Source organism: Sorex fumeus, unplaced genomic scaffold (genome assembly GCF_029834395.1).
Source record: "Sorex fumeus unplaced genomic scaffold, SorFum_2.1 ptg000098l, whole genome shotgun sequence".
NCBI lineage: Eukaryota > Metazoa > Chordata > Mammalia > Eulipotyphla > Soricidae > Sorex > Sorex fumeus.
The window spans coordinates 35,555,859-35,572,779 of NW_026606155.1; the positions used below are offsets into that span (position 1 = coordinate 35,555,859).

At 38.5% G+C, this 16,921-nt stretch overlaps 1 protein-coding gene across 1 annotated transcript in view; it reads right to left on the reverse strand.

Moving 5' to 3' along the window:
• PCNX4 (pecanex 4) overlaps window positions 1-16,921 on the reverse strand; it is a 34,178-nt gene that overhangs the window by 4,406 nt on the left and 12,851 nt on the right. Inside the window, exons 5-10 of the mRNA XM_056134059.1 lie at window positions 16,761-16,861; window positions 16,536-16,655; window positions 10,649-11,009; window positions 7,825-7,928; window positions 2,325-3,352; window positions 1,147-1,333 (exon numbers count right to left, since the gene is read on the reverse strand). Coding sequence (XP_055990034.1) covers window positions 1,147-1,333; window positions 2,325-3,352; window positions 7,825-7,928; window positions 10,649-11,009; window positions 16,536-16,655; window positions 16,761-16,861 — 1,901 coding nt within the window. The remainder of the gene's footprint in view (window positions 1-1,146; window positions 1,334-2,324; window positions 3,353-7,824; window positions 7,929-10,648; window positions 11,010-16,535; window positions 16,656-16,760; window positions 16,862-16,921) is intronic.

Sequence of the window (16,921 nt, forward strand, 5' to 3'; positions counted from 1 at the left end):
CGGGTAAGGCGTTTGCCTTGCACGCAGCCGACCAGATCGACCTGAGTTTGATTGCTCTGTCCCTCTCGGAGAGCCCGGCAAACTACCTAGAGTATCTCGCCTGCAGAGCAAAGCCTGGAAAGCTACCCGTGTTGTATTTGATATGCCAAACACAGTAACAACAAGTCTCACAATTTGTTATGAGACGTTACTGGTACCCACTCAAGCAAATTGATGAACAATGGGAAGACAGTGCTACAGTGCTATGACTGTAATGGTTTTATCTATACCTGAACTGATATATCTCTAGAGCCTAGTTAAAACTCACCAGTTTGGAGACACACAAAAGAATCTCAAAACCGAGCAGCTTGCTGCAGAGATGCCTCCGGACTTTGCAATAGGTCGAGTTCACCAGGCTATTCCACATGGGAGCAGGTACTATCCCTCTGCCTGCCCCCTAGGAATCCCAGCGGCCGCCATCTTCCAGAACCCAATGAGAAGCCCAGGTACTGGGAGCAGTAATGGCAAACGCCGGACCTCATGGGATGGGGGAGAAGATGGTCCCTCTAGTCCCCCCATCCCATGGGACTCTGAGATAATGCCCACCAAATGCTTCTGGCTACTACTTAAGCCCCTTAATGGCCATGATCAGAGACACACAAAAGACTCTTGGAACTGAGCAGCTCGCTGCAGAGATCTCTCCAGACCCTAATTATTAAAATTTTAGAATTTCAGGAGCATCATATGCTATTCATAACAAGCAATACAAAATAAATTGTCTAGCATGGCCTTTTGGCAGGTGTGAGTGGTGGTGGGAAAATTCCAAATGGTGGGACTGGTGTTGAAATATTGAACGTAATCAAAGTAGAGAGTATTTGATGATGATTATCCTAACCCTTCCCCTACCACACAGGCAGGGGAAGGGTTAGGATAGGGGTGAGGGGGGAAACTGAGGGCTTTGGTGGTGGAAAATGTGTACTGGTGAAGGGATGGGACTTTGATTATTGTGTGACCAAAACTCAAACATGAAGGCTTTGTAACCGTATCTCACCGTGGTTCAGTAAGAAAAACAAAAACAAAAACAAAACAAACTCATCAGTTTATAACTGACTAGTGTTCTTGAAGTTAACATTCAAAAATGTTTTAAAACATTATTTTAAAACTTACCATATTAAAATCATATCCCAGAGAAAACAAGTATGGTTTTTCTTGTAAAACTGCTTCTTTCCATTTTTCATCAGATACCAAGCCAATGTACCAATCACTTTCATATTCTTCAAGGTAGTTGATCAGTTCTTTAAAGTTTTCTACTGGACCTAAACTTGCTTTATCAATCATTAGTTTCAGAGTATATCTAAAAAAATGAAAAAGTAAAGAATTTTAGATTTTTATGTCAATGAAATAAGATAGATATGACCAGTATTTTATTTTGTTTTGGGGGGAGCTCAAGGGCTACTCCTAGTTCTGCACTCAGTAATTACTAATGGCGGTGTTTGGAGGACCATATAGAACGCTGAGGATCAAATCCAGGTAGGCCATGTTCCAGGCAAGTGTCCTAGCTGTTGTATCACTTGCCCTGCCTGTTGTAACAGACTAGGAAGAAATAATACAGTTAAAATGAAGAAAAATCAGACACATAAACAAAATATATAAATAAGTACAATTGAGTGTATTACTGATATAATATCAATACTTAACAAGTATTTTGTTAATTTTTAGAATAGTGGGCTGGAGCGATAGCACAGCGGGTAGGGCGTTCGCCTTACAAGCGGCCAACATGGCCGACCCGAGTTCGATTCCTCCGCCCCTCTCGGAGAGCCCGGCAAGCTACCGAGAGTATTCGATATGCCAGACACAGTAACAACAAAGTCTCCAATGGAGACGTTACTGGGCCCGCTCGAGCAAATCGACGATCAACGGGAGGGCCTTTACCTTTACCTTACCTTTAGAATAGTGATTATTGTTTAAATTTAGAAATAGAGGAGAAATTTCTAGGTTATTAAAAAAATTTAATTTTAACAAATATGAATGAGAACAACTGAACTCCATGACAGGAGTACGGGGTGTGTCTTCCTGTTTTCCTTTGTCAACAGCAGGGTATCCCAACATAACTGCTTTATAATAATTGTTTCAAGGGGCTGAATGGACTGTACAGAGGTTAGGGTGCTTGGTCTGCATACAGCTGACCCTGGTTCAATCCCCAACATACTATGGCCCCCCCACAGGACTTCAAAGTAAGTGATCCATGAGCACTGCTGGGTATGGCCCTAAGTATTCACCCTCATCTCCACCCAAATCAACATTTTTCTGCCAGTATCACAACATAAAAAACCAAAATAAGCTACCTAAAAGCTTTCAGTGTTAGCTGGAAGAGTTCTGGCTTTTCTGAGAGCCAATCCAAGGCAACAGACCATGGCAAAACACCATTATAAACTCTCAAAATATGAGCAGGACTAGGAATCATATTATCTATTCCAAATAAACTGAAATAACAAGTCATTACTGCGTGAAGGTAGAAATCTTTTAAAACTCTATCCTTTGCAATTTCTTCCAGTATTTTTGAGGCATTTTCTTCTGAATGAAAACATTTCAACTGCCTTAAAACAAACTGGTACCAGTCTTCTGGAAATATTGAGCTCATCTCTCTCATTTTGGAATTAGGCAAACAGTCAGACATCCACTCTTCAGGCAACATTAACAAATGTGAATGAGAACAACTGAACTCCATGACAGGAGTACGGGGTGTGTCTTCTTGTTTTCCTCTGTCAACAGCAGGGTATCCCAACATAACTGCTTTATAAAAATTGTTTTCAGGAACTGTGCCTATAGAATGATCATCAACCATCTGTGATTCCACTGATCCCGGAATAGGTAAATTTGTCACTGGAAAACCTTTCAAATGGTATTTTTCTTTGTTTCCTCTTTTGTTAGTTGGCTCATCACCAAAAATATCATCAGACCAGTCATCCAAATTTTCTGAATTCAAGCTATCAGTGTCTTCTGGGGATGGAGGTCGGGATGAAGCAGGGAGGACTACTGGAGATCCTTTCCCTTTACTTCCATTTTCGTGAACAGTTTCCGGCATCCTGGGCCTTTTGGAGCAGAACTGAAGAAGTATCCATACAAGCACTTTAACAAGGTCACTTTTAAATTCTTTTAAGTTGTCCTGAGAATCAATGATGCCAGACAGGACATTCCTGGCATCAGAATAGATCTTTACAGGCAAAACTGTACAGGGTGTCAAGACATTTCCAAAGTGCTCGTTAATGGAACATACTCTTGTGTGTTCTTCTTGTTCAAAGGCAGCTTCAAAAACTTCATCAACTCTTCGTGCTTCCGCAGTATGACAAGATGTCTCTTGCAATTCTAACCCCTAAGGAGGAAATTGAAAGTACTTGGGTTTATGATCATTGTTACACAAAAGAACAAACTAGACTCGTAAATGGATTATAATAATAAAATTAGGAAAAAGGCAAAGCAAAATTTAGGGGTCTCCCAAGTGCTCAGGATGACCAAGGGAGCCCTCCTAGTAACTCTGAGATCTGCCAGGGTCCAATGCACGGGCTGGAGAATACAACACTGCTCGAGCCCTACACTGCTATGGATTACCTGGGAAACCCTGCTGGTGCTTGGGAACCACTTGATATGGTTCTCCAGGGCTGTACTTGGTGATGCTCCAGACACTGACCACATGGTCAAATCAAGGCCAGTGGCACGCACACAAGTCATGTGTGCATTGATTCACCTTAAATAGCTCTTCAGCCCACACCCTCCCCTCTCTGATGCTGCCATTATTTTATATTATACATACTTGTATAATAAAATTAAGTATTTATGCCATATATTCTATAGAATAATAAATAAATGTTTAAAAATTAGCATATTAACAGCAACAACATTAATAAGCCATTCAGTTACAAGTTTTCCTAAATCAAAAGGTTCAATTTTTAACTAAAAAATTTTAACTCAAATATAATATCTAATAGCAGGCAACAAATTTTATGTTAGGTACAGAAAAAAATGAAATTGAAGCTGGGGAGATGTCATATGGCATCCGCCTTACAGACACTAGACTCCCTGTTGTACTAGCACACCTGCTGTGGCTGTGGAACCGTTAGTGTTGCCGCCCCCATCAGCAGCATATGTTGGGGCCTGAATCAGGCCCAGACAGTTACATGGATTATCACCAGGAGTGACCCCTGGTAAACTGCTTGGGAAGAGTCTCTCTATTACCACCACACACACACACACACACACACACACACACACACACACACAGCCAAACGGGGGGGAGGGGGAAAGAAAAACAATGCTACTTCCTAGGAAATCACAGAAATTGGGAAACTTTGTGTCACAATTTTATGAAATAAAAACTTTTTTTAAAGACTGTAGTGGAAACTGATTCACATTAATCAAAAGCTCCTTTTAAATTAGGAGGCACATTGGGGGAAGAATTAGTTACATAATATCTATGGTAGTTTTTTATTTTACCATCTTACTTTCTATAGCAGCATTATTCTACTGCATGGATGTCATGATTCGCATTATTAAGAATTTGTTTATTCTCCTTTTCATTTTTCAACATGCTAACAAAAGTTCATTCTTTGAATGCTGTCCTCCAACCAGAAAGTAAACTTTAAAAAGCAGCTCTTTTTAAAAAAAATATTTTTAAGAAATTGAATTGCAGTGAGATACACAGTTGCAAAGTTATTGATGACTGGGTTTCAGTCATATTAACATTCAGCAGCTCATTTTTGGCTGCTTTTATATCCACAGTGCATAAAGTAGTCAGCATACTGTATACATGTAAGACATGTATGTTGTAATAATGAATATTATCAGTGTCCTTACATGAATTTTAAGCATTTTGTCTACTTCCCCAAAAGGAATCACTTTAAAATCATGTAACAGATCACTGTTTTTCTTTCTCTGTTTTCATAAAATCATCAGGGTCCTTAATAATCTTCAGGTTGTTTTATGGTTCAGGAATGTGACACCAGTATCCATTTTAAATTTATGGCCTTACATACAAATAAGGTCACAATCTTGCACAGATCACCCATCACTTCTCTGAGTCCTTTCCCTCTTTTTCAAATGGAAATTTCTAGCACAGAGAACTGAAGAGCAATAAAAATGTTTTATAAATTTCCAGTCACTATATAAATGTTAATCAGTGATATAGTTAAACCAGCCTGTCTGTCTCCCAAAATAAAAAAGTAAAAAAAAAACTATAACAAAATGTATCTATTTATATTGCATGAAACATAAAAACCAATTAAAAAATCCACATAATTTTGCATTATAAAACCATATTATTGAAAAGAACTATACTAAGTAATAAGAATATTCTCGGTGTTTTTCATGACTTCTTTGCCTTTTCCCATTTGAACAAGTTATACAGAGTAGGAGTTCTCAAACTGTAGACAAATACATCAGTGTCACAGAAAAGTGAGTTTAAACAGTTTACTGGGTCCTTCCCCAGAGTTCCTGATTCAGTAAGTCTTGGGAGAATTTCCATGTCTAAAGGGATATACATAATAACTTTTCAGTATCTGTACTGCAAACCATAATCCCCAAATGGAAGGGGGGGAAAGGGAGAGAGAGGGGAGAGGGAGAGAGAGGAAAGTGCCCACTACAGAGGCAAGAGGAGTCAGTGGGAGGGAAACTGGGGATACTGGCAGTGGGAAATGTACACTGGTGAAGGGATGGGTGTTGGAACATTTTATGACTGAAACCCAATCATGAATAACTTTGTTGCTCTGTATCTCGGGGTGATTCAATTAAATTCTTTTTTAAATTTTAAAGTTAAAAAAAAATTTCCATGTCTATCAAGTCCCTAGAGTTGTTAACATTAATCTGAGAACAGTGAATGGAAAGAACAGCTGTTTAGTCACCAACAGATCTTATTCAATCTGTATAAAAAACAAAATTCATAAACCATTCAAACATATATTTATTGTCAGATACTATTTCAGGGGGTTAAGACACATATCTCAAGTAAAAAGAGAGTCCTGCCATTGTAACATTTACACTAGAGAGATACAGGTAATCAACTGAAGAATAAATTAGTTTGTTGAAAATTGTGTTATGAAAATAAAAGAAAAATAATGCAAGAGAGAGGATTGTGAGCACTGATACAGTGATGGAAGTACAATGTAAGCATTTAAGACTTGAAGATGGTGAGAAAGTAGGTTACATTGGGAGAATGCTCCAAAAGGGAGCAGTCAGTAAGCTGGAGTCAAGTGAATTGTTAGTAGGTATTAGGACCTTTAGTTTTATTTTTCTTTTTGGGTTACCCCCAGCGATGCACAGGGGTTACTCTTGGCTCTGCACTCAGGAATCATTCCTAGAGGTACTTGGGGGACCATATGGGATGCTGGGAATTAAACCCGGGTTGGCCGCGTGCAAGGCAAACACCCTACCTGCTGTGCTATCACTCCAGTCCCTAGGACCTTCAGCTTTTAATCCAAATGAAAAAAAAGGAAAAGAAGAGTTTCCATTGTTTAGAGAAATGACAGAACTCTCCTAGAAAATAAAGATCACTGCTTGAGATTAGACTGTGAGGGGGACATAGAAGAAGGGAAATCCATTAGGAGACCTGAAATCATGCAGGAAAGTGTTGAAATGGTAGAGAAGGAGGGTGATCATAAGTGGGGGATACAAGGTATGGCAAAAAGGTGAAACAAACAGGATTTCATAACTCATGTTTTTAGACTGAACAACCAGAAAGAGTTCTCACTAAGGTCTGCAGTCACCAAGGCCACTAAGGCATGCTAGTGGCCAGTGCAGAGGTCAAGAGAAGAAACCATTAAAGGAGACAGATTAGAATAAACCAATGAGGTCAGTGAAGAGAGGTATCTGATTGTGACAAAAGTTGATGACAGATAAAGTAAGACCAGTTCTGGGAGCTGATCATTGGATTAGCAATGTGACAGCCATGGAAGAGAAATGCAGTTTTGGTGGAGTAACTAGTATCAAAATCCAGAGAAAATTAAAGAGAGTATGAGTAAAATATAATTGGCCGTATAAATTATAAGCAACTCTAATAAGGCATTTCACTCCACAAGGGAGAGAAAAAAGGACTGCAGACTGGGGAAGTGGGACAACAAAAGATTTTTTAAAAAATTAAGTTGATGACACTTATATAGGAGTTTAAAAGATTGTTTTTGAGGGACAACACCCATGGTGTGCAGTAACACTCCTGGCTGTGTTTGGGGACCATATGCTATGTGTGGGTGGATCCATCTAGGATTGGCTGCTTTTGAAGCAAGTAAGAGCCTTAACTCTTGAACCATCTCTCTGGCCACTTAAAAAATACTACTGAGTCATGCTTTTTTTTTTTTTTTTGCAACTCAAAGGATTTAATAAAAGTTCAAGATTCATGTGACAAATGACCAAGATTTTGAGTTCAGATTTTGCCTTCTTCCCCATTTATCTCATCTTGTTTTATCATGAGTCATGCTTTTAAGAGTCTCAGATACTGATAAAAAGAACAAGAAGAGCGGGAGCAATAATACAGTGGGTATGGTGTTTGCCTTGCAGGTGGCCGACTGGGATCAATCATGGGCATCCCATACGGTCCCTCAAGAACCGCCAGGGGTACTTCCTGAGTGCACAGCCAACAGTAACCCCTGAGCATTGCTGGGGCGGGGGGGGAGGTTACTCAAAAAGATCAAAAGAAAAAAAAATGAACAGGAAGAGACTTACACCTAAACCTCAAGGTGTTTACAAGCAACTCAAAGTATATTATTTCAAATTAAGCGATTGTTTTATGTGCACAGAACAAGTAAAAGTTTACACATATACTATATAAAAATACTAGAAAGGTTTTAAATGCACAATGACCTTAATGTTAATACAGCAGTAAGTATAGCCACGCTCTAGAACCATTATCCATATTAAACGATCCTGAAAACGGCCCAAGTAATGAGACCCAGGTAAGAGGAGACCTAAAACAAATTAGAAAAAAAAAGTAAATTAATTTTAGAAGGTGACTTATTTTGCTATGTAAATCTCCAAAATTGAGAATACAGCTTGCAACTGATTTATAATCTGATCCTGATTTCTCTGATTAAGATGGTGCTTTTAATCTTTTGCTATTATAATACTATAGAAACTATCTTTGTGTGAGCTGTCTTCTACAACATGTTATGAAGAACAGAGTTAAGATAGCAAGACTGACCTTTTATTCTTTGAAAGACCTGCTTACATAGTTGGTCTTTGATCAATGTTTGGAAATTAGTACTTACCCCTGTGTTCACCACTCCCTACAAGAAAATATTTTTTCAGGAGTGGAGGGATGCCAAAGAATGACTGGGGGCTGAGGGGCCCCACTAACATAATCCTGGCAGTGCTTGGGATGCAAAATGTATAATTCACTATGTAATAAAGTAAATTCACTATCTAATATACTGAATTACACTCTAGAAAGAAGTACATGAAAAAAGTGATAGAAGGTTTTTATTATTTTAGATGAGAGTTTAACTTCACAGATTTTTTTTTCCTTTTTGGGTCACATCCGGCACTCAGGGGTTACTCCTGGCTCTGCACTCAGGAATTACTCCTGGCAGTGCTCAGGGGACCATATGGGATGCTGGGAATTGAACCCGAACTGGGGTGGGCCGCATGCAAGGCAACCGACTCCCTGCTGTGTTATTGCTCCAGCCCCAACTTCACAGGTATTTTTAAAAGTAGCGTAAAATGTATAACTTATTTGGAACTGGATGAAAGTACTGAAAGTGTAGAACATTTCCTATAAGAGAAATGATTATTCATAAAAAACGTGCAACAAAGATAAAAATCTTCCTGAATTATTTCATGTAAGAGATAACTAGTAACACAAGTATTTGATTAACATTTTAATTTTAAAGTGCTATTCTCGAGGTCAGGTGCACAGTTCCGTAGTAGAGCGTACGCTGTATATACCTTGCATGTGTAATGCCCTGGGTTTGATCACCGGCAGCACAAAAATAAAGAGCTACTCTGCTTGTAATCACTTTGTCAGGAACTCACTGGACATTTGGAAGTTTCAGAGGCTACTGCGTATGGTAAGAAGCAATATATACTTATCATCAATTTATACCTTTTCTTTTTTTATTTTTTGTTTTTTGGCCATACAGTTGATACTTGAGGCTCTGCTCTCAGAAATCACTCGTGGCAGGGCTCAGAAGACCTGATATATGACATAACAGAGATCAAACCTGGATTGATCAGGAAAAGGCAAGAGCCTTACCTGTCATGCTATTTCTTGACCCTAGCTTATACTTTTCTAAGATCAATCTAAGTAGTACGATATAGTTGATTCTTGTTAGTGTAAAACAAAGTTTTAAATTTAGTTCATTCTTAATCAAAATGAAATATTCTTGTTCACATTCGTATAGTATTTCATTTTGGTAGGTTACTGTCCACTAACCACATTTTGTGCCATCTCCCCATCACATTGTTTAAATCAATTAGTAAGATATAAACAAATTCTCCTAAACTCTTAAATGTGATATCATGTAGAAACAAATTATTATGAGCTTAAGTTACTGTACCTATTTTATTAGAATTCCTAGATTCATAGAAATTTAGGGAAATAAGATATTTTTATGTTTCAATGGTAGGATTATATCCCAATTTTATTCAAGCAAATGGTGTTTGCTTTGCGGCCATACACAGTGGTGCTAAAGGTCACTCATACCTCAGTGCTTGGGGGTAACTCCTGGCAGTAGTACTGGGGAGAGAACCCAGGGCTCCTAAAGGCAGAGCATGCACTCCAGTCCACTGGAAGGACATGTATTTTGGGAAACTGTCAAATCATCAGGCCAGGAATGAAGCTCAATGGTACGATAGATGCCTTCATGTGTAAGGCCCTAGGGTTAATTTCTAGCACAGTTTTTAAAAAAAAGGGTAAAAATCTGTGAAATCAGGGCCTTGAGGTATAGCTCAGTGGTAGAATGCCCACATGGCAGGCATGCGGATGTAGATGCCATCCCTAGCACTGCCCCACATGATGAGTACAATCCCTGTAGCACAACTCAAAAAATGCAATCTCTGCTACACTGCAATCAGATGTATGCAAGCACTCTGGGAAAAGGGGAAAACTCCTTAAAAGTACCACAACCCGAAGTGTGAGCATCACAGATAAGTGTGCAAACTCCCATGATCACAACTAAAGTGTGTGAAGTGTGCGAGTACTGCAACCAGTGTGTGGCCTCACAACTAAGCATGTGACCCCTGGTGAACACCACAACCAAGAGTGTGGGACACCTGATCATTACAACAAAAGTATAAAGGAGAAAAACTGTCAAGGCACCTTAATGAAATCTTTCTTTCATATTTTTATTTATAATGTTAAGGTTGGACAATATACTTCTATTTTACACTAAGTCATTCTGCTTAATATCAAAGCATTAGAATCTGTTTAATGGCAGGATCAAGAGTATTTCAGGTGGTGGCTAAGTTTGTTTGTTTTGGGGCCACAGTCTTGCTGTACTCAGGGCATACTGCTGGCTCTGTGATCATAAGGGATGCCAGGGATCAAACCCAGGTTGGCCACATGCAAGGCAAGCATCTTACTGGCTGTACTATTTTTCTGGCCTTTCCTATATGTTTAGTTTTTTTCTTTACTATAAAAATATTAGTGAGAATTTTTTTTTTCTTTCTTCTTCACAACCCATCTACTTACCTAAACTTCCAGCTGCCATTGCAGACTGCAGTGCAGTGATCAAACTTGGGACCATCTGGTAATAGTACACTGTATCTGCACACATGCAGGCAGAGGCACCCACTACTCCTGGCCAACTCTGAATTGGTCGGGGAAATCCCACAAGGAACAGAGGAAGTGTAAAGAGGGGTAGCAGGGGAGAAGACAGTAGTGTAGAGAAAACTATTAAGACCAACACAAAAGGAGAGAAGACAATGTTGAGTATACATAAAGTAGTGGTTGATTTTCGACGTTTTTTCTCTGTCCATGATGCCACAAGTACAGTCACAGCAAACTGCAATTTAGAGATGAACTGAATCAGACGATCACGTGTGATACCAACCTGCAGAGATATGAAAATTATTTTATTCTTAAAAACTTCATCAATTTTCAAGGTCATAACAGCAAACTATAATTTTGACCTAGTATTTCTGAGGAAATGGCTCTTACATGTGAGTTCTTGTTATGATTTTCCTCAACCTCACAATAAATAAGACGGCTTTTTTTTGAGGGGAGGGGGTTGTTTTTGAGCCACACCTGGCAGTGCTCAGGGCCCACTTGTGGTAATGCTCAGGAATCACTCCTGGAGGTGCTCAGGTGACAAAATGAATGAGGTGCTGGGGATCAAACCCTGACCCAGCATATGTAAGACAAACACCCTACCCACTATACTATTTCTCCAGCCACACAATATTTTTTTAAGGATTTGAGTCTCTAATAAAAGTAAAATCAAAGAGATCCAACAGTGCTACCTATATTTTGTGGTTGATTAACTTCTGCATTACATTGTCTGTTAAATCGTAAGAGTGGTAACTAGTTAAATAACTATCCTTAATTTATTCTAATTTTACAGGGCATCTTATAGATTAAGAAACCAACCACATCATAAATCATGTAACAAACCTCATGAATCATAGAACATTCATAAAATTATACAAAGCCAACCAAAGCAAAATTAATCATATGGAGAAGTATGTAAATTGATTAAAAGGCATATTCCTAGACAGTGGTCAGTGAAACAAACTCTGAGCTTCTTCCTAGGGAACGGAGACTGCCAAACGAGGACTGGGGAGGTAAGGGGAAGTTACGTGGATTTGAGGCAGGATGAGAAGAAACCCAGCATCCGTAGTGGATGTGGTGGTGTGATGAAGTAACACTGTGTGTTTGAAAAGTTTTTATTAATTTTATTTGAAATCATAAAAAAATTAAAAAAATAAAACCAAAAAAGTATGACAAGATAAATAAGAAATATTTGGAGATTAATCAAACAAAACCATATCTTGGTATCCCTGGGACTATAGGATCCAAGCATATCGCATCCTTGTTTTTGCTTGTTTTTGTTTTGGGTCCTTACCTAGCAGTGCTCAGGGCTTACTCCTAGCCCTGCACTCAGGAATCACTCCTGAAAGTATTTGGGGGAATCATACAGGGTGCTGGGGACCAAACCCAAGTTGGTTCTGAGTAATGCCTGATTCCCTGCACTACTGCTTTAGCCCCAGGTATCATATCCTTGAGCCAAGAATTGTGGTAGGGCCCTTGCATCTCCTGAGCATTGCTTGGGATTCTTCCCCTGGCCCCCTCAAAAAAGAACTCATGTTTCAAACCTACATTCCATGTATGTAATTATAAGAAAAAATCACAGCTTGAAGTAAAATAATGCTTTACTAGTTAAAAAAAGAAAAACAAATTCAAAATTTGCAATATAGCTAAAAAATGCTCCGAGGGAATTTCTAGCCATAAAACCTATATTAAAAAATAAGAAATAAGGAAGATCTTAAATCAACAACCTAAATTTTTCACTCCAGAAAACTACAGAAAGCAGAAACAATTAATAAACTAAACCTCAAGTAAAGAAAGGAAAAAGATCAAAGCAGAAATTGGTAAAATGGAGAATAGAAAAATCATAAACAAACAAATCAACTGAATCAAAAGCTGGTTCATTGAAAGAATCAACAAAATTCACAAAACAGTAGCAATATTAATCAAGGAAAAATGATTCAAGTTACAAAGATCAGTAATGAAAGAGGTAATATTATAGTCAGTCTTCCAGAAAAAAAATGCCAAAGGTCTGTAGCAGTACTATGAATTATATGCCCACACTAGATCACGTAGATGAAACTGACGGAGTTCCTAAAAAATTTAAATTACTAAAACTGAGTAAAAAATAGAAAATCTAAACAGATCTATAGAATGTAAGGAAACTGAATTAGAAATTGGATTACAGAGAAAAGCTGAGATTAAGATGATTTTCATACTGGTTGTTTTGATTTTGTTTTAGGTTCCCAACTGGTAGTACTCATGACTTTCATGTCTGTTTGTGCTTGGAGGGTCATATGTGGTGCTGGGGATTGACGTGGGTTGGCTGCATGCAAGACCAGTCTCTATCTCTCTGGCCTTGGTTTTCATACTAAAAGTACTATATACTATAAATTTTTTTGATGCATGCTAAATACTATAAAACATTAGAGAATAATTAACACAAAATTCTGACAAATTCCTCTAGAAGACAGAAGAGTATGGAATATTCCTAACTCTGGAACTGGGGGGCAAAGCAGGTAGGGCATTTGCCTTGCACAAGGCCGACTGGGCCGACCCGTGTTCGATTCTTCCGCCCCTCTCGGAGAGCCTGGCAAGCTACTGAGAGCATTTCGTCTGCGGGGCAAAGCCTGCAAGCTACCGGTGACGTATTCGATATGCCAAACACAGTAACAACAAGTCTCACAATTTGTTGTGAGATGTTAGTGGTGCCCGCTTGAGCAAATCGATGAACAACAGAAGGACAGTGCAACAGTGCTACTATTCTTTTGGGAAGTGGGAGGGGGAGGTAAGTGCCAACTCTGATATCTAAACCTGAAAAAGACATGAAAAAAAAAGAAGAAAATGTGTGTCACACACACACCAATTTTCAACAAAGTAGCAGTCAACAAGATTCTGAACGCATACATACACATAATGACCAATTAGGATTTATTCTAGAAATAATGACCAATTAGGATTTATTCTAGAAATGGCATGGTTGATTTATCAACAAAAATCAATATATTTACCATGCTAAACAATTAATAAACCAAAATAACACGGCCATCTTAATAGAAAAAAAAACATTTGACAAAATCCAATACCTGAAACCAATGTAAGGGGACCAGAACAAATCTGGAGGATTCACACTTCCTAATTCCAAAACCTACTCCATAGCCATAGTGATCAAACCAGTGTAGTATTGGTATATGGAATATAGATGAATGCAAAAAAACTAAAAGCCCAGAAAGAAAGTCTCACATTTGTTATTGGTTTTTTGATTAAGGTGTCAAAAGGTGATGAGTAGAGAATACTTTTTTTTCAATAAATGATGCCCATTAATCATTTCACTTAAGTGATTAAGTGAAATGATGCCCATGGGAGTTTCACATTACCTACAAAAGAATGGATTTGGACCCCAACCTTATACAAGACAAAAATTACCTTAAAGTAGATCACAGACTTTGATAGTAAGTAGAACTAAAAATGTTAAAACGTTTAGAATAAAGTAGTCATTTTAAAAATTGGTTTGTTTTGTGCCACACCTGAGGGTGCAAGGCTTATTCCTGGCTCTGCACTTAGGCATCACTGTGGGACGCTGCTGGGGTAGCTGTTGTACTATCTCTCTAGCCTCAACTTTTTATGATCTTAGTAGGGGAATGTTTTTAACATGATACTAAAAATAGAAAAGAAAAATGTATTTAAAATACATCAAAAAATAAAACTCCTTTTTTCTTTCAAAGGACATTATCTGGTTCTGGGGATGTGGCAGAGCATCTAACTTGTACACAAGAGGTCACAAGTGAAATTTCCAGCACTGCCTCACATTGTGTTGCAATCATTCACACTGCCATGCTGAATACCAGTGTTAGTGGTATTCAGCGACACCTCCAGTGTATTGCAGCTACCAGTATGTGAGCACTGCAACCAACTGTGTAGTCCAGAGCACACTGCAACCAAGTGTATACACACACCAGTATATAAACACCTGACGTTGCCACAACAACAAAGGGAAAAAGAGAGGGGTGGAGGGAAGTATTTTAAAAATGAAAGACACCCTATTAAGTAGGAGATTTTTGTCTGTTTGGGGGCCACACCCAGAAGTGCTCAGGGGTTACTCCTGGTTTTGCACATAGAAATTACTCCTGGCAATATATAGGGACTATATAGGATACCTGGATTGAACTGGGGTTGGCTGTGGGGGAGGCAAGTGTCCTATCTACTGTATTATCTCTCCAGCATGTAAAGTGGGAGAAAATTTTTGCTTATCTTATAGCCGTCAAGGACCTTGTATCAAAAATCACAAGATACCAACAGAGTCTCAGAATTCTATGAGAAAAATATCAGATAATAACAAGTACTGTTGAAGATATACAGAAAACAGAATCCTTGTATTAGTAACAGGAATAAAATGGTTCAACTGCTTTGGGAAAAGGTTTGGAAATACATTTATGTATTAAACAGAGAATTAGCAAATGCCTAAAATTCTAGTCCCGGCATAACTAAGAGAAATGAAATGAAAACGTAAAGTTCATATAAAAACTTGCACACACACTTCCACAGAATTACTTTTAATATTGGGGGAAAAGAGAGGAAACAACTCAAATATCCATCATTTGATGAGTGAATTAATCAAATGTGGCAGTCATACAATGGAATACTATGTGACAATAAAAGGCGGCAGATAAACTGGGTCAAAAGTTAATTGCATGTGAGTGATTTATAATTATGTACACCTTAAATCATACAAATTGAAACCAATGCTATTAATGTAAAAAAATTCCTAAAAGATAAAATACTGATATATGTGTAGGGCGTTCGCCTTACAAGCAGCCAACATGGCCGACCTGAGTTCGATTCCTCCGCCCCTCTCGGAGAGCCCGGCAAGCTACCGAGAGTATTCGATATGCCAGACACAGTAACAACAAAGTCTCCAATGGAGACGTTACTGGGCCCGCTCGAGCAAATCGACGATCAACGGGAGGGCCTTTATCTTTATCTTTATCTTTATATGTGTCAAATGGATGAACTTTGAAAAACATAGTTGTATGACAAAATGATACATTTTTTCATACATTACATGTGAAATATATTTTCAAATGTTGTCTAATTTCATTCTTGTGAAATGTTTAAAACAGGAAAATCTATAGAGATGGAAAGTAGATAAATGGTTGCTGGGGTTGGAATGAGAACCAGGAAGAACAGAAAGTGGAAATGGGGAATAACTAATGTGTATGAGGTTTCCTTTTGCGATATTGAAAATATTCTAAAATTAGATTATGTTGGGCTGGAGCGATAGCACAGCGGGTAGGGCATTTGCCTTGCAAGCGGCCAATATGGCTGACCCAAGTTCGATTCCTCTGTCCCTCTCGGAGAGCCCGGCAAGCTACCGAGAGTATCTCGCCCACACGGCAAAGCCTGGCAAGCTCACGTGACGTATTCGATATGCCAAACACAGTAACAACAAGTCTCACAATTTGTTGTGAGATGTTAGTGGTGCCCGCTTGAGCAAATCGATGAACAATGGGAGGACAGTGACAGTGACAGATTATGTTGTGGCTGCAACATTCTGCATATATATCACTTGACTATAATTTCAGTAGGTGAACATTATAATATAAAATTTATTTCAATAAAGAAGTTAAAAGATCTCTCAGGAAGATACTGGCCCTGGTTTAAAGAAGGTTAAGGCTTTCCCTGCATGTAGTAGACCAGTTAGGTGCAACCCCTGAGTACAGCCAGGAATAACCCCCCAAGTAGCTTGGTGTGGACCCAAACCTCCATCACCACCACCAAAAAAAAAAATCCCCTGATATATATATATGTATATATATATATATTTGGTTTTTACCAGTAAGAGTCTGATTCCTGTATCCAAGCTTCTGTTCCACCATATGTCAGCACTGGAAATCATGCGAACTGCTGATACAATGACTATTTCCAACAGAGCATTTTCCGTATTCTGCCATACCTGCAGAATACAAATTATTCATTTTACTACAATGTGTTAATTTAAACAGTCAAAAATCACAATTAAACTTACAAATTGTATAAAGCTATTGTGTTTTAAGATTACCATTCTAAAAGCTCTGGTAAATCCAATGGAGACAGACACAGAGTGGAGCTTGTGTAAGGAACTGTCCAATGAAAGAAATGCCATCATAGCAAAAGGTGACACTAAGACAACAAAAAAAGGACATTTAATAAAGGCAAAGCATCCCTTTTTAAAATTTTAGC